At 42.5% G+C, this 21,612-nt stretch overlaps 1 protein-coding gene across 1 annotated transcript in view; it reads left to right on the top strand.

The window, feature by feature from the left end:
- The window catches only part of LOC150077701 (uncharacterized), a 54,722-nt gene that overhangs the window by 5,932 nt on the left and 27,178 nt on the right, over positions 1 to 21,612 (top strand). Inside the window, exons 4-5 of the mRNA XM_090385212.1 lie at positions 5,441 to 5,551; positions 12,461 to 12,673. Of these exons, the coding sequence (XP_090241338.1) occupies positions 5,441 to 5,551; positions 12,461 to 12,673 (324 nt within the window). The remainder of the gene's footprint in view (positions 1 to 5,440; positions 5,552 to 12,460; positions 12,674 to 21,612) is intronic.

Raw genomic sequence — 21,612 nt, 5'->3', positions numbered from 1 at the left:
GCCAGGTAGCCAGGTTCTGAGCCAGGCTCATCACTGTTACAACAGGATGGAGCGGATCTATGCTCAAGCAGATGCCTACTGTCTCTCTCACCATTTTAACTATCATGCGCAATTTCCCAGGCATAACCCACAAATGGCTTGGGCTCAAAGTGTTTTAACTGTGAAAACACAAGGTAATAGAATTCGATGCGAGGAGCCTAATATGTCGGTTCCTACTGAACCTACATCGGTCCCTCAGTCGCGAGACTTGAGGAGATATATAATATTTCAGCTGTCCAGACCCGAGAGAGAATTTTTGTTTCCAGACTGGGACCAGCAACAAAAGCGGAAAGTATCAGGGCACTCTTTGCCCAAGAACATGGGGTCAACTTAGACGCAAAAGCTATCAAAACTAGACACACGACCTATTCTTCCTTTATCATCTCCTGCCCTGCGAATGCAAAGCATATCGTCTTGGATTCTAGCTGCTGGCCGGTAGGCAGGCACCCTTATAAAGCCTTTCCAAGAGAGGAGCAGATCGATCGCTTACAGCGGATCCTGGCGAGATAAACAGCCATAGCTACAAAAGGATGACTTGCTACCAGGTTCACATGAAGGAGAGATTCTTTGGTTTATGCAGAATGTACGCAGCCTAAAAAACAAGCTTCATTGTCTCCAGGCTCTCCTATTGCTTAATGAATTTGATGTCATCTGCCTTACAGAAACATGGTTAACGGCGGATAGACAACTTGATCTTATCCATTTTAACACTCCTTACAAACACATTGGGAATCACAGGATTAACGGGCTAGGCTGAGGTGTTGAAATCCTGTTCAACGATCGATTCCAGCCAATAAGGACACGAGTGAGCCAGTGAAACAACTTTGAAGCAGTCTCCCTGAAGCTGAGGAGTCCTCTTCTTCAAATCCAATGCTGCCTGATTTACCTTCCTCCAGACCACAATGAAGACTCTAGAGCTGAGCTGCTTATGTGGTCAGCATCCAACTTAGTGCCTAAAATTCCAAATGTTGTAGCAGGTGATTTTAACTTGCCACTGCCCAGGCATGGGAATGCCCTTGAGGGCCTTGAGGCCACTCTTCGGACCTTTAACCTTACACGGTTAGTGACGCAACCAACCAGAGCATGTCAAGCGCTGGACCTAATCTTCCACAACTTGCAAGATATCAAACTCCTTCCTAGCAACTTTCGATTCCAATATGATCAGTCGCCAATTGCATGTAAACTATCCTTACAGAGCAATTCCCTTGGGTTACCTGACGAGTACTCTGCTGAATTGCCTAGGATAGCCCTCTCTACCAAATATCTGAATCCAGAGATCATTCTCCAATGCTTGATTGGGTTTGACTGGGGGCGTCTCTATTCTGAGCCGTTGGAGGATGCCGTTATGCTCTTGTTGAAACAACTTAAGTTAATTGCAATACATGGTGCAGTCAAATTCACCAGGATTGGTAACAGATCGAATCGGGTCTTTAATAAGGAAACTAAGTAAGCAGAAGGCCTACCGGAAATGGTAGAAAATTCAACTTCCCTCAGACCGTTCGATTTTAAGAAATAAAGAGATTGCTTCTTGAAAAAGAAAAGGCAGGTCCTTAACCCACTGTTCTCAATAGGTCGAAGAGTGGTAGAAGGATCCTTTCACATCATCATCGTCTAGCCATTGACAAAAAGCTTGTCCAGGAATGGGCAGAGTTCAACTTACTGCAGGCAGATTTTCCTGACTCTGATTCCTTTCTCTCGCAGGAGGACTGGTTACCTAGGGCACACTTGTCTGAAATAGAAATAACTACAGAGACCTTAATTGATGTCATCAATAAACTACTCAACAAAGCCACTGTAGGTCCGGATTTTGGTAATAAAGCATTCTTTATTATCAAAATTTGCAGCCCATATATAGTCGACCTTCTCCTTCACCTTTTCGGACAAATCCTGCAATCTGGAATAGTTCCTTCAATTTGGAAAACTTACCATGTTAAGCCCATTCCAAAGATCAAGAAACCCAAATCTCCCAAAGACCTCTGACCAATATCCATCAGTTGTTCTTTACTCAAACTTTTTGAAAAAAGTAATTCAGCCAACAATTGCCCAGCATTGCTTTGCACACAAGCCCGAGTACCTGTGTACCGTTCTACAAAGGAGATCGACAACTACCAGTCTTCTTGATACCCTCTTAAGAATTCAGCGCACCCTTAACAACAAATCACAGATTGATATCATATTCCTCGATATAAAATCAGCTTATGACAAAATACACCACCCAGCACTTTTTACCATTCTGAAACACTACTTCGGCCTAGCAGATACCTTACTTCAAATTTTGAAGTCTATTTTACTTTCTAGACACCTGTTTGTGACCCACAATGACTTTCAATTAACTATTGACGTCTCAAGAGGCATCCCACAAGAAAGCGTACTGTCAGGTATCCTGTTTGCAGCAGTTTTGGAGCCTTTCCTTGCTCAGAATCCGAACTTTGTCTCTTATGCCGACGATCTGACGTTCTACGTGAGCTCAGATCATAATCATCAGATTCATGATATCAACCAACACGCGTCTAGGCAGATATTGAGCTTGGAAAGTTTGGTTATCGTCAGCACAACTGACGATAACCAAAAAGAATGTCAAATATGATATCCAAATCTTTGTTAGTGGGGAACCGGTGCAAAAGGTGACCTCTCATACTGATCTTGGCCTCACCTGGGATGTTGGGCTAACTTTTCAGCCTCACTTTTCCAGGATGAGGCAGAATACGTACGCTGATCTTTGGGCAGTGCGTCAAGAGCTCGTTGGTGTGCATCAGCCAGCGCTGCTTGTTCGGCACATCCTGAGGTGTATTGCACCGATTCCTCTCTATGCTTCAGAAATTTGGTCATCTGTCCCTGTCTCATATCTTCAGAAGTATCTCAGTTTAGAGTACTGGTTGCTTAGATGGATGAAAAGGGTGGTAGGCCACCCCCTAACTATTTCCAGATATATCCTACAAGCAAATCTGGGCACCACTCCCTGGAGACATCATCATGACAAAAAGTGTCCTCACGCTTTCACGGCTTATAACGAGGCAAATTTATGCTCCATCGGTATCCACATTAATCTCTGGCCCGAGGAGGGCAAGAGGGGAGCACCCTGACTCCTGTCACCCTCTACGTCTTACGCCGTCAAGCATTGATTCCCTGAGGAATATGTTTCCAGCCAATTGTCTTCGGATCTTCAATAAATTTAGGATCCACTCTGATAGGTTCTGTGAAGGCAAGCTCTACAGGAAGGAAATCCTCAAGAACTGCTACCAGATAATGAACTTATAATACTCACCTGCTCCTGGATATGACAGACTGTTTTTTTTTTTTTTTTTTTTTTTTTTTAACTTGCCTATTTGTATATGACAAAGACTTGTTGTCTTCATGCAATCATATATTTTGCATATTTAATCCTGTAAAAGTCTCGGGTCGAGCACGCATGTATTCCTGATTATTGTACATTGTGTTCCTCGCACCTTAGTCTGTAAATATTCACACCCTTCTGGCACAGATCCGTCCCGCGGTGACCCAAGGTTTCTTGGGAAAAAAAAAGATTTAATATTAATAAAATAACATACAGAGCAGAGAAACAAGATTGGTGAGGGGAACGAAGGGATCCTCTTACCAAGAAAGGCTTACGTACTGCAAATTGCCGCAGCTGGATACAAAGTATCTGCGAGATGATCTGATTGAGTTATATAAGGCTTTGAATGGATTGAGCACGCTGAATTCTGATGGGATTCTAACACTTGCTCAGATAAAGAAACTAAATGAGCATAAATTCGAATTGAGGAAAGGCAGATGTAGAATAGATGTGTAGAAATTTGCCTTTAGCCAGCTGGTGGTTAATTGCTGTTACAACTTTCCGTCTATCGTTGTAGAAGTTGATAGTTTAAATAAATTCACGGAGCTGATCAAAGATTTATAGGGAACAGTCGTGTGAACTTTTTTTTTTATTTTTATTGGGTTACGCTTTGTAAGCTTGCTTTCTTGCATTACATGGCTCCATTATGATGTGGTTACAAAGGAACTGGATGCAAAAAAGTAATTTTGATATCATATATTTGGATTTCAGGAAAGCTTTTGACACTGTTGCGCATGGAAGACTATTGTACAAATTGGAGCAGAATGGTATTAAGGATAAGTTGCTACAATGGATAAAATGATTATTGAATGGGAGAAGACAGAGGGTGGTAATCAATGGGTGCTGCTCTTCTTGGACTAATGTTATTAGTGGAGTCCCACAGGGTTCGGTGCTGGGTCCACTGTTCTTTTGTATATTTATCAATGATATTGATGAAGGTATACCAGGCTTAGTGTCGAAGTTTTCAGATGATACAAAGGTTGGCAGGGTTGTTAATTACAGTAATGGCAGTGTGCTACTGCAACAGGGGCTAGATAATTTGGGCAGATGGGCTAAGAAGTGGCAACTGAAGTTTAACCTTGACAAATGCGGAGTACTGCATATGGGTAGAAGTAACCCCAGAGAAACGTACCAACTGTGTGGTACTACACTTAAGGTGGTAGAAAATGAAAAAGACCTGGGCATATTTTTGCAGTCAGATATGAAGTTTTCTGACCAATGCAGCCTGGCTGCCAGGGCAGGTCATGGGGTTTCTGAATGATATATAAGAATTTTGCTAGCAGGGAGAAGGAGGGATTGTCCATCTGTATAAGGCAATGGTCAGGCTGCGCCTTTAGTATTGCGTACAGGTCTGGAGGCCTCATTTTAGGAAGGATGTAGATTTGCTTGAGCGTGTACAGAGAAGGGCAACAAGGTTGGTGAGGGGAATGAAGGGATCCTCTTACCAAGAGAGGCTTAAGTTCTGAAAATTGCAGTGGCTGGAGACTAGGCACCTGCGCGGTGATCTGATTGAGGTGTATAAGGCCTTGAATGGGTTGAGCATGCTGAATTCTGTTGGAATCCTTCCACTTGTTCAGATTACGAACCTAAGTTGGTATAAATTCAAATTAAGAAAAGACTGATGTAGAATAGATGTGCGGAAATTTGCCTTTAGCCAGCAGGTGGTTAATTGCTGGAACAAACTTCCATCTGTCGTTGTCGAAATTGATAGGTTGAATTAATTTAAGGAGGAACTGGACAGGCATTTGGAGGGAATGGTGTGATTTTTTTTTTTTTTTTTTTGGCTGATGCTGCATAAGCTCACACACTTGCTCTCTTGCATCACATGCCACTTCTACTACTATTACTACTACTACCGCTATAGCTAGAGTTAATGTACCAAAAAGTGGAAGTATTCAGTCATAGCTAGTGTACTACCATCGAAAGATTTGATTTAGTTTGAGCAATTTAATAAATTGTTAAGAGTACTTATTTGTTCTAAAATAATTATAGTACTACAAATGATTGCCGTGAAAAATTAATTCATTAGATATGCCATTACAGAAAACTTATTTTGTTTAATTCCAGAATAGCTTCCCAGTCCGTTACAAACAATGCCATATCGTTCACTGTGTAACAGGCAGTGAGACTGGATGGGCAATAGTAAAATCTTTCTTAAGTAGAAAACTTCAAGAAAGGGTAAGTTTAGTACTGTATACATGACAATTTTTAATATATACGGATGTCGGACAAAAATTAGTCACCTGTAGTATTTAATGTACCCAGATGGAATACGTATATCAACTTTACCTGTTTCCTTCACAGCACTGAAAGTAGAGTTAATGTTAACCCATTTACTCCATTTACAGGTATGCCGTGTGTGATTTGGGAATGGCTAAATGGGGATCATAGCATTTGGCAGGTCTAAAGGGCATTATTTTTTTACAGAAATAGTCGAATTGGCCGACGTTTCTTAAAGAACTGGAAAGACACTTTTTAAGGAATGGTGTAAGTCGAATTCAATCATAGGTCAGCGGTGTAAGTGTGGTCTAAAGTCTGTTGTGATCGTTATAAGAGAAGAATATTGGGTATAGTAAATGAAAAACTATTTCAATCAAGACAAGAACTGCAGAGAACAGTTAAATAAGAACCTCATCAGTCGATTTTACTGCGAAACCAACTTTTATCGATGATATGGACTAAAAAGGCAGAAAATAAAATGAAAAAAAAAAAAATAAAATAAGAGGGAGACGGCTAGTAGCATACGCTCTTTGAGTGGGCCAGGGGTTCAAGCCCACGATTACTAAATACGATTAATATTTGTATTGATTCATTCATTGTGAACTCCACTGACCTGGTGGTCGTGCCGGAGTATAAACAAAAATATATATGGAAAATGATTCTCGTCATTCGTGCGTGCGGCTGATTAAATCAGTGCTCTACATTATTGTGTTTTTAATTGGTGATTTCTTGTTCCATGGAATTTTTATACTGATAGAATCGAGATATCACACAGGATCCAGTTCATGTGCCTCGTGATGTCTACCTTGATCAGGTAATTTTTTTATCTATATTTGTTTCTAAATTCTCTACAGTATAGACGCTAATACCGAAGGGCTTTATATCGCGCAGATGAATGGTCAGCGATCTTACCCTGTGGCCTTGCACTTGGCGGAGTGCACGAAGAAGGAGTAGTGTGACTGTGTCCTGGTGCAGGAGCCATACACCTCTGATGAACACGTTCGTGGCTACCCGATGGAGTACAGGGTCGAGCAGCATGGTCATGGTTGCCAGGCTGTCATTGTTTGTGACCGAGGTCTTTGTGGTTACTCAGTTGCAGTTTAGCTCCTCTCATTTTGTGTGTGTGGAGATCATTGGAGCGTTTGGTCGCTGTATTTGGTCAGCATTTATGCCCAGTTTCGGGACGAGCCGCAGGCCTATTTTCGGTACATTAATGAGCTCTGGGGCGAGAGGATTTTAATCGGCATTTATGCGAATGCCAAGTTCGTCACTTGGGGAAATCGGGAGATTGATCGTCGGGGATCTCTATTTGAAGACTGATTCCGCACGAATCGATTGGGAGTCCTAAATTTAGCTGACCAGTTAAGCACCTTCTCCACGACTCTGGGTGAGTCCAATATCGATGTCACGGTTTTCACTGGCTCGTTGGTAAACGAAGTTGTTCACTGGTCGGTGGTGCTAGATTGGTCGACTAGTGACCATAGGGTGTATAGATTTAAATTTTGGCCGTTTGCTCGCCAAGTTGTGGACAGGTTTGCGGTTGGTGCAGCGAAGTGGGGTAGGTTCAAGGCGATCCTTAATGATGTGATGACTGACGCATGGAAGCAGCGATGAAGGGGCAGCCTGGCAGCCCAACATAACGGTATGGGCTGCCAGCCCAACATAACGGTATGGTGACTGACTTATTGCGAAGGGCCTGTTCTGGCTTTATGAGGAGAGCATGTTGCAGGAGTGGTGTGCCTTGGTGATGTCGAGAGTTCACTAGGCTCCAAAGTTTGGTCAATCGGACCTGGGCCGGTTTCAGAGAGCTCGGCGTGGCGGTTTTCAGAATCTTGCCGACTTTCGAGAGCAATTTGTTGAAACCCGACGAAATTTTACTAGGGAGATCCGCCTTCGTAAGCGGCAAGCTTAGCAGGATTTTGTCAGCGAGAAGGATAATATGGATCCCGGTGGGCTTCCTTACCGGTTGGTAATGGATCGATTGCGGCTTGATCGTGTACAGTTCACGGTGTTGAGTGGTTCTCTGGAAACCAGGACGTGTGAAGAGATGGTCCAAATGAAATCTGACTACCATGTTCCCTGTGGATGAGCGCGGTGAGGAGAGCGACGTGCAGTGTGGCATTCATGCGACTAATTCACATGCGATTAATTCACATGCGATTGGTGGGGACAGTAGTGTAGCTTTTTAGATGGTTGTGCTTACTGATGCCATTAAGTGCACTAAAAACCGTAAGGCGCCTGGTATGGATTGCATTCTAGCAGAGGCCATTAAAGTGCTATTTAAGCACTGTTCTGACTTGTTCTTAGCCTTATATACCAGTTGTACGGAGGAGAGATTGTTTCCTGAGCAATGGAAGATGGCTTGCATCAAAGTCCTGTTTAAGGGTGCAGATCATGCAAAGACTGGCCCGTCTTCGTACAGGCAAGTGTCATTGTTGTCTGTCCTCGGGAAAGTTCTTGAGAGGCTGATAAGGGATCGCCTGTTACGGCTTTATCAGCACCAGCTGCAGGAGTCCGATCAGCAGTTTGGGTTCAAAAAAAGGCCGCTCTGCTGAGGATGCTGTGATTCACCTGTTGTCCAGGTGCGAAGTTCCTCGGACAAGTACTTCCTTGCAATTTTCCTTGATTTCAGGGGACCTTCGATTACTTGTGGTGGGAGAATATCTTGCGGAGATTGAGAGAGATTGAGTGCCCATGTGATCTCTATTAGCTGATGCGTAGTTACCTTGATCGGCGTCAGATTGTGGTACAGACTTACTTTGGTAAAGTAAGTTATGAGGTTGCCTGGGGGGGTTCCACAGGGGTATATCATGGCTCTCTATGTGCGGAACTTTGTCCTAGATGAATTGCTTAATCTGAAGTGGGATGGCATCTATCTGGTGGCCTACGCAGATGAGATAGACATGCTGGTGCAGGGTTACACTCGGGTGCAGCTGGAGCTGAGGTCCAGTGAGGTGTTAGCACGCATTCAGAGTTGGGCTTCTGTCCATAATCTTGCTATCTCTCCAACGAAGTCTAAATGCATGATGCTGAAGAGTACGCTGAGTGCAAATAGGAGTCCCATCGTAGGTTTAGGAGGGCTGGCTCTTGACATTGCTCCTGGGGTTAGGTACCTTGGCGTACTCTTGGCACCCGGCTCACTTTTCTTCCTCACCTAAAGACTTTGAGGGAGAAGGTGAAGCGCCTGTATGGAAAGCTATGGCGGATAACCAGACCCAATTGGGAAATTAAAGGAAGGAATATTGATCTCCGTTATAAATGTATCTTCCTCCCCATGGTGTCCTTTTCTTGCAGTGCATGGGGCTCTGCCGTTAGCAACAGGCTGGTTCAGGGGCATCTCTTGGCGGCGCAGCGCTTGGCCATGCTTAGTTTGATTCATGCCTGTAGAACAGGTTTCAATGTTACCCTTCAAGTTATTGCTTGTGCCTTACCAATTGACCTGATGATTGCGGAGCGTGGTTTGCGCTACCGCTCCAGGCAGTATATTCCCTCCGAATTGCTGGGAGTTTCCTCTTGTCCGGAGGAGGGAAGAATATATGGCCGGCAGGACTTGAAGGAGGAAGAGAGGCGTCTTAGGGAAGCCTTAATGGTACAGTGGTAGGAGCGTTGTCCAAGGGGCGAGCGACCTTTGGTCTGCTTCCAGATGTGAGTCACCTTGATCAGGTATGTTTTTAGCCGAAGCTCGGTGTTTTTCAGGCTATGGTTGTGACCAAACATGGTTTGTGGGACGATTGCATCAACTACGCCTTGTTGATAGTCTGTTCTGTGAGTGTGGGGCACTTGAGAACAGCGTGCATGTGATTGTAGAATGTCCGTGATATAATGGTCCAAACTGAAGGCTCATTGCCCAGCTTGGTGCTTGTTCTTCTCTGGAGCTGGGTGGGCTCTTTGCGGTGAGGGAGTCCTATATGTTGTTCTTAACTTTTCTCACTGAGGTGAATAGAATTTGTCGTGGTACTTAGTGGTGTTTTTGTGGTCATGTTACGTTGGTGGCGTTTGAGTGGTGTTATATATTTGGGTACGTTGTCGTGTGTTATGTGGGGTACAGTGTTATATCTATTTTATGTTATTATAAGTTTTATGTTATGAAAGGAATTGTTTTTCTTTTAATTTGCTTTTGATTAAGCGAAAGTAATCAGGGAGTTTCTGTGCAACCTAAGATAGTAGCGACTCGCCTCCACGGGGCTAGGGATGGGAAACATTTTTGCGAGGTCGAGAATTTTTTTCTGGCGAGAGGAAAGGCCAAGTAGGTCGTTGTATATAGCTGATTTTTGCGTGGTTCAGCTGCAGCTAAGAGAACGCACGATGGATGTATATATGCTGATAATGATGATGCGCTCGTTTGTTTCCCATTACCATCCTTTAGACAGAGTATTTGTTCTTTCATGGCCACAATTTTCATGATCTTTCTCGTCTTGTCTATTATTTTCTAAATTAATTATTCTTTCGTTGTTTCCCAAGTCAGTGTGTTGTGCATCACCGGTGGGGTGAGAGGTCAGAATAGTCACTTCCTTCGATGTGTTGCATTCTTCTGTTGGCGCATTTCTTTCTCCATGCCGGGGGAAATCAAGCTTGTGATTGGAGGTTCTCGCAACTCCTGTCTGTTTACTATTTAAACAGCATTTTCACATGAATCCTTTTCTCTTATTGAGCGATAAGCGCGAGAGGTTTGAGTACAGTATTCTGAGCATACCTGCATATTCTATGCTTTGATTTACTGCAAAATAGGGTTTCATCTGTGGAATTATTGCAGAGATCACATATGCAGGGAGTTACGGCGGTTTTCATGTTTGAGAACGGGTCCGGTTGTTGTTTTTGTTGTTATTTGGTTTTTATTAGCATTAGCAACTAAGGCCATATTGCTCCGTGGATATGCGGTGGTCATTCCCTGACCTTTCGGCACCCTCCGTATTTGGTGGTCACGGGCTCGAACCTCGGTCTAATCAAGAAGCGCGTGCTACGCACTGGCTACGGAGGTGCCACTGGCCCAGTGGTTAAGGTCGCCACAAGGTAGGAATGCAAGGGAACCGTTTGGTATTTCCGCTCCAAATTTAAATTTATACACACTATCCAAATTAATGCACACTAAAACTGTCCAACCAACTTTCAGTTTCTTAGCAGAAATGTCATGAAATCTCCTCGGGCACGGTAATCCGCTGATACGTATTTTCTTAAGTAAATAGCATATTCCCCGTGGGAACGAGGTGGTTAAAACTATTCTTCGAAGGGATGGTGAAATGAAGATCAATCTCTGCTGTAGGTACACGAACGCAGAGTGTCTTGGCTCGCACGTTAACCCTTCAGGAAATTATTCCACCTGCTATTGTACGTTACAGAGTTTTGAAGGAATGCGAGCTTCCTTATACTGTATATGATTTGTAATTACAGTACTTTGTACCAATGTACATGTCTATACTTTTATGTACTGTCCGCCTCCGAACTTGTATTTATTCCTAGCTATATATTTGCATATTCATTGATCTATTTCATGTCAAGTTTTAATTTAATTTAATGTCATGTTATAATTCTCATCTATTTTTGATACACGTTTTTATCTTACCAAATAATCTTGTCAATCCCCTGGCCTCCTGGCTGTGGCAAGCACATGTTGAATCTTTGTTGTATATCTGCTGTGGTTACATGTACGCAATATGATACAATAAAGATTTCTTCTTCTGTTAAAGTCTGTCTTTTAAGCATAAGGTGTTAATCATGGTGGGCCTGGATATGAAGGAACAACGTGTTTCTGCGCGCTCTATGTTTATCTTCGAATATTCCAATTTTTTTCTTTGAATTTCTTCTTCATTCTGAAATACTAATTTCTAAGCTGTAGCCTTTGGCGTGCAGCTTAGGAAGACATTAACTTTAACAAGTAGATCTGCTTGATCGCCAGAACTTTCTCTGACCAAGACTGTACTGCAGACCTGTTTTTTGGTAGGAGTAATTTGATCCGGGTACCTGATTTTCTGCATGACATTTAAGAAGTATTAAAATGCCTGTGTTATATTTTTAATATGATATGGTACCTCATTTTCTGCATTCTCTGTACGATATTTTACATTTTACCTGCGTGATATTGTATGTATGACTGTATAAAGATACGGCGGGGTTGCCAACCATTGGCCTGACCTCCTCCTGCTACTACAATAAATTAAAAAAAAATAATAATAAATTATAGCAGCCATCCTGTGAACACCATTTTAAGGCTATTCACTAGGCGTATGGAATATTGGTTGTTCCATATGGTAGCCATTAAAATATCCTCAAAAGACATCATGTTTACTGCACGATGGAAGAAGTGGAGTGGGGATTTTCGGAGCTTTAGTGTGGTGGCTAAACACGGTTCCACCACCTCAAACTTCAAATAAACAAAAGTAGTGGGCTGAACCGGATGATGACAGTCATCTCCCACCCAATATTTCCAAGTAACAGAGAATATCGGCAGTGTTTGTATGATGTGGACACTACTCACCGCTCCTTGCTTATGTCGAGTCAAACCTGTGGTTACCTCCAGCACACTAGACGCAGCCGACCAGGCCGGCCTTGCAATGTATGGCTATACGCAGGGTTACTAAAAATCCGAACGTCGTGAAGGTGCAAGCAGAGGATTCGTTGCTGAGGAAGAGCGACCGTACTCCATCTAAATTTGATTCACTTGACTTGCAAATGGGATCTAAATACTTTCAGCGTTGTAGACCTCCAGGTAGTAAACCCTAGCCTGTCATACCAGGAAGAATTTTTTTGATAAGCTTCAGGAACAAAAGTTTTAATTAATAACACGAATTACTAAAGCTTTAGAACATGATAACAATGAAAACTATCTTTACAAATATTATGCGTAACAGACTTAACTGATTTCTTTTGCAGGTGTTTCTACACGGAAGAGATCTAAAGACTTTACACGAGCACATTCCGCCATCTTGTTTGCCATCGGAACTTGAAGGGGATCTCGGACCAATGAGTGGTCTCTCCATCCGCAATCAGCTGTCACAGTGGTTCCCGGAGTATGTGTCAAGCTACCAGTACGGCTACAAGTCCCCCGAGAGTGCCAAAGCTGACCAAGACCCCCCCAAAGTAATATAAATAGACTTATGGATGCGGACAGTCTACCCATAACGCAGCTGATACAAAAGGGCTTTAGTGTCTTCAAAATTTCTTAAGCGTAATTTCATTACTCTGTGTGTAGTCAATTAAAGCAGCTCTTTACAGACTAAGCATGGCATTATTACCAGCTTCTAGGTTATTATCATTCCGTTTTGTATGCATTCCTTGCGACCGTTGACAGTGCTTCCAGCAGCGTTTTTAAAAGAAAATTTCAGCATTTCAGTTAATGCGTGGCCGCGCATCCGCGCAGCTTAGAAGGAATATTGATAAGGACACACGCAATTTACAGGCAATATAGTCTGTATGTATAGACAATATATAGTCGGAGCAATATGGCCTTAGTCATATTGCCCCGTGCATACTATCTGTAAATTACATCAATTATCAGCAAATACAAAAACCCGTGCATGTATAAATTGTGACTTGATGAGAAATTTGAAGAATTCTTTTTGGAATACATGCATGGCAATTGACAATACACAGCTGAAATGGCACTGGAGGTAAAAATCGTACTGCCGAGTAGAATTAGCATGGAAAATTCTGGAAATTAATCAAGAGCTATTGTAGTTATGCATTTTATATATAATTAAACCCATGATTGCCAAAAACTGTTCTTAAATATATATATTGAGATACTTTTAGAAACACTTAAGGTAAGTCGATAGTGATTAACTGAAGAGACGAGGTTGGAACTCCACATGTGGTTTATCTGTAACCGTGATTCTGGAATCCATACAGTTGTCACAGGAGACCTTAATATGCCACTGCCAAAACAGCAAGATGCTAGAAGTAACCTTGATTCTAACTTTCATACTGTAGGGCTCATACAAGTAGTAGATAGCCTAACTAGAGGCGATGAAACCTTAGATCTACTCTATCACTATTTTGACGCCATGCAAATCATATCACTCTCCTTTAAGTTCCAGTCAGACCACATCCCGATCGCCTACAAATTCTTCCTGGTGCAAACGATAGATGCAACTTACCACTCTCTTCAATTCAATCGGCAAATAACATTAAAAACAAACTGTTTAGCTAAGTATCGGAAACCTGAAATAATTCTTAAACGCCTAACAGTGTTTAACCGGAAGAATCTATGTACCCTCCCCCCCATGGAAGCTTTATCTTGCTTAGCTGAAGAACTCACCCTTCTTGTGTGAGTCCATTCTGGCCGGGCAACGAAAGAACTTCGGATTACATTGGGAACGTCCCTATGGTTCAATTCTGACATCAAACTCGCTTTTCATAGCAAGCAAAAGGGCTACCGATGAGGGAAAATTACTACACTGAAAGGACAGAATTTATGGGATACCTGGTTCTTGGGCAACGCGACGCTGTCATCCCTCTCGCTAGTGGACGAACCCACCAATTGGCAGGCATATAGGTACACTGTATTACTGATTTCACGTACACGGAAATTCGATGTCAGTGTGGATAAAAGTCAAGAATAAACCGACTTTGAAAGTAATAGTAATTGTGGCATGTGATACAAGAAAGCAAGCGTATGAGCTTATATCGCATCAGCCAAAAAAAAAAAAGAAAAAATTCACACAACCATTCCCTCTGAATGTTTCTCCAGTTCCTCCTTAAATTTATTTCACCTATGAACTTCCACAACGACAGACGGAAGTTTGTTCCAGCAATTAACCACTCGCTGGCTAAAGAGGAATGATAGTCGGTGCCCGATGCCTAAGTCACTCCATCGCGGAGGTGGCACAGAAATTCCACTATCCCCGTTCGCCATCCCCGTTCGCCAGTATCAAAAGTGTTTATCTGGAATATGTCATTTCCGGATTAACATCTCATTATGGACAGCGCTGAGGGTGGAGAAAGATGGTGGATTAATGTGGCCATCTCTCTTGAATTTCAGCCAACCAGAGAGCGACGGTGGCACAAAACATCGCCGACTTCAACGAGCGAGGTGACAGAAACGTCTTCACCAAGTCCACAGGCGATCATTAGCCTCAATAGATTATGAGAGCCGCAGATCCACCAGAATCTCGTTGCTAACACAACTACACAAGACTCTACGCCTAAACTGGGAGAAAGAACATTGGCACTGAACCTTGGATGATTGGAGACGGGTCTCCTTGCCCGAAGAATTCCGTTTCCAGTTATTTCGAGCGGACAGAATGGTGTGTATTTGGAAGAAACCACACGAAGCTATTCAGCCGTCATGTCAATAAAGAAGTGTTCAGGAAGGTGGACGGTCGGTAAAGTCTGGGGCCTGTTCAGCTGGCACATGTTGGATACATCTGGTACGTCTAGACGCATTTCTAAATGGTCCAGGTTACGTGTCCATTCTTGCAGACCATCTGCGTCCGTTTGTGGTGATCGTGCACCCACAAGGCAATGGAGTCTTCTAGCAGGACAATGCACCTCCCCACATAGCTGGTGTGACGAGAATATGGTTTGAAAAACATTCTGAAGATTTTACTAACATGGAATGTTCTTCTCGTTCACCGAACATGAACTGTGTTGAGCATCTTTGGGATTCTATGGAAAGGTCAGTTCGAGCTTTGGATCCTCCACCTCTGGGTCCTCAATGCCTTGCTGTGTGTCTGCGCTTATCCGGGCGAAAGGTGGGCCTACCCGTTGCTGCGTAGGTATCCTATGATTTCTGTCCACTCAGTGTAATAATCAACAGAATGGCAGCGCCTATAAAAGTGAAAGAGCCTTATTTTTAAGACAACAAAGAATAGCTCACAGGAAGCTGCTTATTCACAGAATGCGACTAACAAAAAATGGATGCGTTTACGCGAAAACAGTCTACACTTGAACAGAAGACCTTTACGGAATGGGCGAAATTGACCCTCGAGCAGCCCAATGAGCAGCATAATCTGTCCTACTTTGCAGTGGTGGGTCCCACGAGCTACCCAGTATTCTTTAATTTCACCATCTCAAGAGATCAAGTCATTGAGATCATAAAGAAGCTAGGTCCGAAGGGGTTTCCACTGTTCATTTTGCAAATATTCAGGGTTTACATTTTTGATATTCGGCTTCATAATTTTAATCAAATCACCATTCGCGCTGATCGCCCGAAAATCTGGAACACATCATTTGTGCGCCCAGCACTAATATGTAATCATCCAGAGGGACCGATGGACACACCATATGATCTACAGCTGATGATCAATTCATTGCTTCGCCATCAGCTGTAGATTCCTGAAACTCTTTGAGAAGGCCATTAACGCTGCACTTACAATACATTGCTTCAACTAAAAATCTCACTACCTACACAACGTAATAAAAGCCCCGTCTACTAAGCTGCTTTACACACTTACAAGGATACAAAGAACCCCCAGCAGCCGATCGCAACTTGATGTCGTCTTCTTCGATGTGAAAGCAGTATACATTGGTGTGCAAAATTTAAGGACCACTCAGGTTTTCACCTGTAGCTTCTCATAGGAGTGGCCTGGATATGGGAAAAAAAGCATACCAAAAACCTCGTGAGGTACAGAAATGATGAAGGAAACAACACCAATACAACAACTGAAACTAAACGGTACAGAGTAGTTTTATTCAAAAATGGCAATATAGCACTGGCTGCCACGATACAGATGCATCACTGCCAGAGATGGAACAAAGGGAAGAGGTGGTTCTCGGTAGGAGCTGTGGCCACCCCTAATGTCGATGCACGCTTGGCACTACCTGTCCATACTTAGAACAATGTTGTTGCTAAGTTCTTGCGGTAACATCGTCCATTCCTCTATGAGCACCATCTTCAGCTGGTGAATATTTTCTGGTGGGTGTGGACGTGCCGCTAGACGTCTCCCCAGAGCGTCCCATATGTGTTCGATGGGATTTAGAGCGGTGAACGGGCAGGCCTATCCATACGAACAATGTACTCCCTTTCCAAAAGAATATCAACAGCTGAAGTGCGATGGGGTGTGTGGCGTTATCATCCATAAACACGAACTCGGGGCCAATGGCACGTCGGAACAGACGCACATGGGGAAGGATTACCTCAATACAGTAGCGAGGACCGGTTACAGTACCGCCTTTAAGTATCTGGAGTTGTGTACGTCCATCCAAGATAATGCCTCCCTATACGAGGACACCTCGATCCCTTTCAGTGATGTTTGCGGGGTGATATCGTGGGCCAACCTCTCGCCATATTAGCTGACGTCCAGAATCGCTGCTGAGACTGAATTTACTCTCATCACTAAAGAGAACCTTAAGTAAAGATTTTGTGGTTGTAACCTTCAGAAATTGTGCTGGTCTTTAAATTTTGCACACCAGTGTATGATCATGTCAGCATTGATGAATTAATACATACATATGCCATACCATTATTATCAGGACACCTGCCTTAATACAAAAAAATTGCTTTCATTGTGTCATTTAATATTTTGTGCTGAAACATTTTGCTTTTATGACGGCCTTCAATCTTCGCGGAATACTCTCAAACAAATTTTTATCAATGCCAGTGATGTGTTCCTCCACTTGGCCTTTAACGCAACCACCATTTCGGCCTTGTTCTTTGGGCGATCTCGACGTGCACGTACCCGACGATCCATATATCCCAAAAATTCGCGATAGGGTTGAGATCACGATTCTAGGCTGGCCAATCCAACTTTTCAATACTCATGTCCTCAAAACCACTCTGTTGCGACCCGAGCAGTATGGCATCGCGCGTTATCTTGCTGAGAAAGGTATGGGCCTTCCCCGAAGTATTGACATGAGGTTGGACATGAATAATTGTCCAGGCTGTCCTGGTATTTCACAGAATTCACGGTTTTGTCGTAACGACTAATGACCCCCAAGCCAAACCATGAAAGGAGCCCCATACCATGACACTGTCTCCACCAAACTCCATTGTTGGGAGAATACAATTAGGAAGGAACTGTTCCCCCTTGAATTCGCCACACCCAGGAACAGAACTCAGAATGGTATAGTGAGGACCTCGACTCGTCTGTCCATAGTACTGTTTTCCACTGCTCTACTATTCAAGATTCGTGCTCCTTACACCATGTTAATCGGCGTCTAGCATTTGTTGAGGTGATCAATTCTGTTGAATTATTTTTGTAATTCTGTTGAACGTGTCATCTTGAATCCCCTCCTTTGCAATTGTCTGTACGAAGTCCAGTGTGCATGTTTATAGCAGGTTCTGTGACGTGTTTCATGCATAGGACCTGTTTCCCAATCAATGAAGGAGTATCCGGATATCAATGGGAGGGCTGTGTACATGCAACTATTCAGTGTAGGGGCGTCGCCTGGAACAGCGTTCAACTCCGTTAGTTAACATCGTATTGTTTACGGAATGATGTAGTTTGGCCAAATGTAGGTCACATGTGATTTTTATGTACCGTTAGCGCGGCTTGCACAGTTTTATTCTCAGCGTTCTTCCCATAATGGGGGGAAAAGGCCTGGATCGAATACCGTAGATGACGCGAGGAACTTTAATGGGCTTTTTTCACTCCCTGGCTGAGTTAGTCGGTCTCAGGCGTTGATAGCAAGGTTTTCCACCAGGAACTCGAGTTTTTCGTCTAGCAAGACAGGAAAATCGACCAGAGAACACATGAAATTTCCACCAAACTCCATTGTTGGGAGAATACAATTAGGAAGGAACTGTTCCCCCTTGAATTCGCCACACCCAGGAACAGAACCCAGAATGGTATAGTGAGGACCTCGACTCGTCTGTCCATAGTACTGTTTTCCACTGGAGTCATGGGCACAATACATGGCAGATGAATTTAATTATTTCAATGGTCTAAAAAATAACATATAATTTTTTTTCTTGTTTGGTTTGTATGTCCCTCCTTAACCGATCAACAGCAAAGCGGTACCCATCCTCCGCACGAGGACGTAGGTTGTATTAATTTAATTGCTCAAAAAGTGGCAGATCGTGCACCTACTGAAGGCAGTGCTAAATCGGTGGGTGCCAGTAGATTTCTGTAGTTGACCATATTCGAAAAAAACAAGGAAGAAATCAATGCAACTGAAGGCTCAGTGAAGTTTAATGCTATTAAGGATAATCCTGAAAGGCAAGCAAAATGCAAGAAGAAAGCATCCATTTATAATGGTGCGATGTTGGAACTTGCGGAAGTTGTCAGTAACTGCCTTCTCTGTTGAAAAGTCAACAGAAAACTGTTGAAAATGGTTGAAATTGGAGACAGTTTCAATAAAAACCTTTACATTTTCAGGCGAGAACTGCGGAACATTTTCCAGTATGCAAAATCTAAAATCACAATGATAAAGGCAGTGGAAGACAACGTGCGCCCACTGTTGTAACCTGCTGACAAAGACAAGTGTCATTATTTTCTAAACCGAACTGAACAAGTTTCGACTTGATGGAGCAGTGAACAGTGATGCCAAAAGATATAGATATTAGGAGAGAACTACGATGAAATTTGTGAACAGAAACATACCCGACATCCTTCCTGATGAGGTAGAACATGCGTTGAAGAAAATGAAGAATCAGAAAGCGCTGGGGGAAGATGAAGTTACCGTACAGTTGTTAAAATTGGGAGGAAGAGACATGACACAAAAACTGGCAAGACTCTTCACAAAATGCATTAGAAAGGGTGTGACGCCTAAGGAGTGGAATAAGGCCATCATAGTTTTGCTGCATAAGAAAGGAGATAAATCAGAAATTGGAAATTATAGACCAATTAGCTTGTTATCCCACATCTACAAGTTGTTCACAAGGCTCATTACTAACAGATTAGAAAGAATACTTGATGAGAATCAACCCAAAGAGCAAACTGGCTTTAGGGCAGGATTCTAAACTGTGGATCACCTTCACGTAATATTACAGCTAATGGAGAAAGCAAATGAATATAAAACACCATTATGCCTGGCATTTGTGGATTATGAAAAGGCATTGGACTCCATACAGCAAAAGACAATGTTTCGGGCACTGGAAAGACAAGGCATAGCCACCCCATGCATTATAATTTTGAAGAAAATATATGAGAACGCAACCTCCTTTATTAGGCTAGACAAAGACAGTAGGACATTTAAAATTGAGAAAGGAGTTTGATAACACAATATCTCAGAAGTTGTTTACTGCTGCCCTTGAAGAAGCTTTCAGAAGATTAGACTGGTCCCAAAAATGAGTCGATGTGAATGGAGAATACCTAAACCATTTACGATTTGAAAGATGACATTGTGGTCATAAGCCACGATCCCAAAGAATAAGAGGAAAATCTTAATCAGTTATGTAGAGTTATTAAGGATTTAGGACTAAAGATAAAAATGGCTAAAACCAAAGTAATGACGAACAAGTATGCCACGGAAAGGAATATAATAATTGAAGGAGCAGTAATTGAAAAGGTGGATTCATATACTTATTTGGGACAAGTCATTAGCAGTAATAATGATAAATGGCTTGGAGTCAAGAGAAGAATAAATTTTGGATGGATTGCATTCATTCAGGAAATATAGTCACATACTAAGGAGCAATATCCCAGTTTTGTCTGAAACGTAAAATAATGAACCAATGTATACTCTCCACCATGACTTATGGAAGTGAAACTTGGGCACTCACCAAATGAATAGAAGAGTACTTGAGAACTACACAGCGAAGAATGGAACGAATTATATTGGGAATCAGACTGTTAGATAAGAAGAGAAGGACATGGATAAGGTAGCAAACTCAAGTAAAGGACATTCTAATCAAAACTAAACAACTAAGATGGTCTTGGGCAGGACACATTGTTCGAAGTCATGATGACAGATGGACTAAGAAAATAAAAGAATGGTACCCAAGAGGAGCTAAGAGAAAACCTGGAAGACAACGGCGGAGATGGATAGAAGAAATTCATGAGTTTTTGGGTCGTAAATGGATGGCCATTGCACAAAACAGAAGCAAATGGAAAGTTGCTGGAGAGACCTTCATCCTGCAGTGGATTTAAAATGGCTGACGATGATTATCATGTGGTTTACTAGTGTTTCTGCTTTTGCTTTATATGTAAAGCACAGTTTGTAGCACAATTTGTATAATGACCATTCTCCCCACACCGGGTGGAAAACACCTGAGTTCGAATTCAGTCAATGAAGCAAAGAATTTTCATTGGTCTTTTTGACAGCGTGGCTGAGTTAGACGTTCTCGGATGAGAGTAGCATGGTTTTCTCTCAAGCTCAATGACTGGCATCGAATTCATACGCCACGGTATGAATTCGATGCTGATGCTCCTAAAACCCTACTACAACCAACCTTTAAATATATATATAAAACAAAATATGTCAGCCATATCAATTTCACTCAAAAGTGAAAAGTGAAAAGTGTATCAACCAAACTGGTCCAATAGAAATGACTGGCATAAGTACTGATGATCCTCTTCATTTGCTTGGGTAGAAATCCCGGAATTAAATCCCCTCAATGACACGAGAACGTTTAAGGGCTTTTGTTACTCCGTATTTGTATTAGTATTAGTAATGGCCGCATGGTGCAAGAAAGCCTATGGCTTATGCTGCACCAGCCAAAAAAAGAAAAAAAAAAAAAAACGAACAAAACAATGATAAAAAAATAATCAATAATAATAATTAATAAAAGAAAAAGAAATTAAACCTATCATCCTATGCGCTTCCCTGACCCGAAGGTACTATCCAGATAACCCCCCTTGAATTTCCCCATACTGTCAGCCTCTACCACCCATCTAGGCAACTTATTCCAGTAATTTATAACTCGCTGACTAAAATAAAACTTCCTGCAGTCCAATCTAAACATTTCCCCCGTAACTTGAATTTATGTCCCCTAGTTCTAGCATCATTTATAATCTTGAAAATTTCGTCCTCATTCATTTTACTGATGCCTCTCAGAGCCTTAAACACCTCAATCAAATCTCCTCTAAGGTGTCTAGTTTCCAAACTCTGCAACCCACATATTCGAAGTCTTTCTTCATAAGGACGCACTTCTGCCGATCTCACCAGGCGAGTTACCCATCTTTGCACCCTTTGAAGAAGCTCGA

Source organism: Mastigoproctus giganteus, chromosome 11 (genome assembly GCF_048544385.1).
Source record: "Mastigoproctus giganteus isolate SK-2022 chromosome 11, ASM4854438v1, whole genome shotgun sequence".
In the NCBI taxonomy this organism is placed as follows: domain Eukaryota; kingdom Metazoa; phylum Arthropoda; class Arachnida; order Uropygi; family Thelyphonidae; genus Mastigoproctus; species Mastigoproctus giganteus.
The sequence above is the reverse complement of the archived record's forward strand: the minus strand, read 5'-3'. Positions and strand labels throughout refer to the sequence as shown.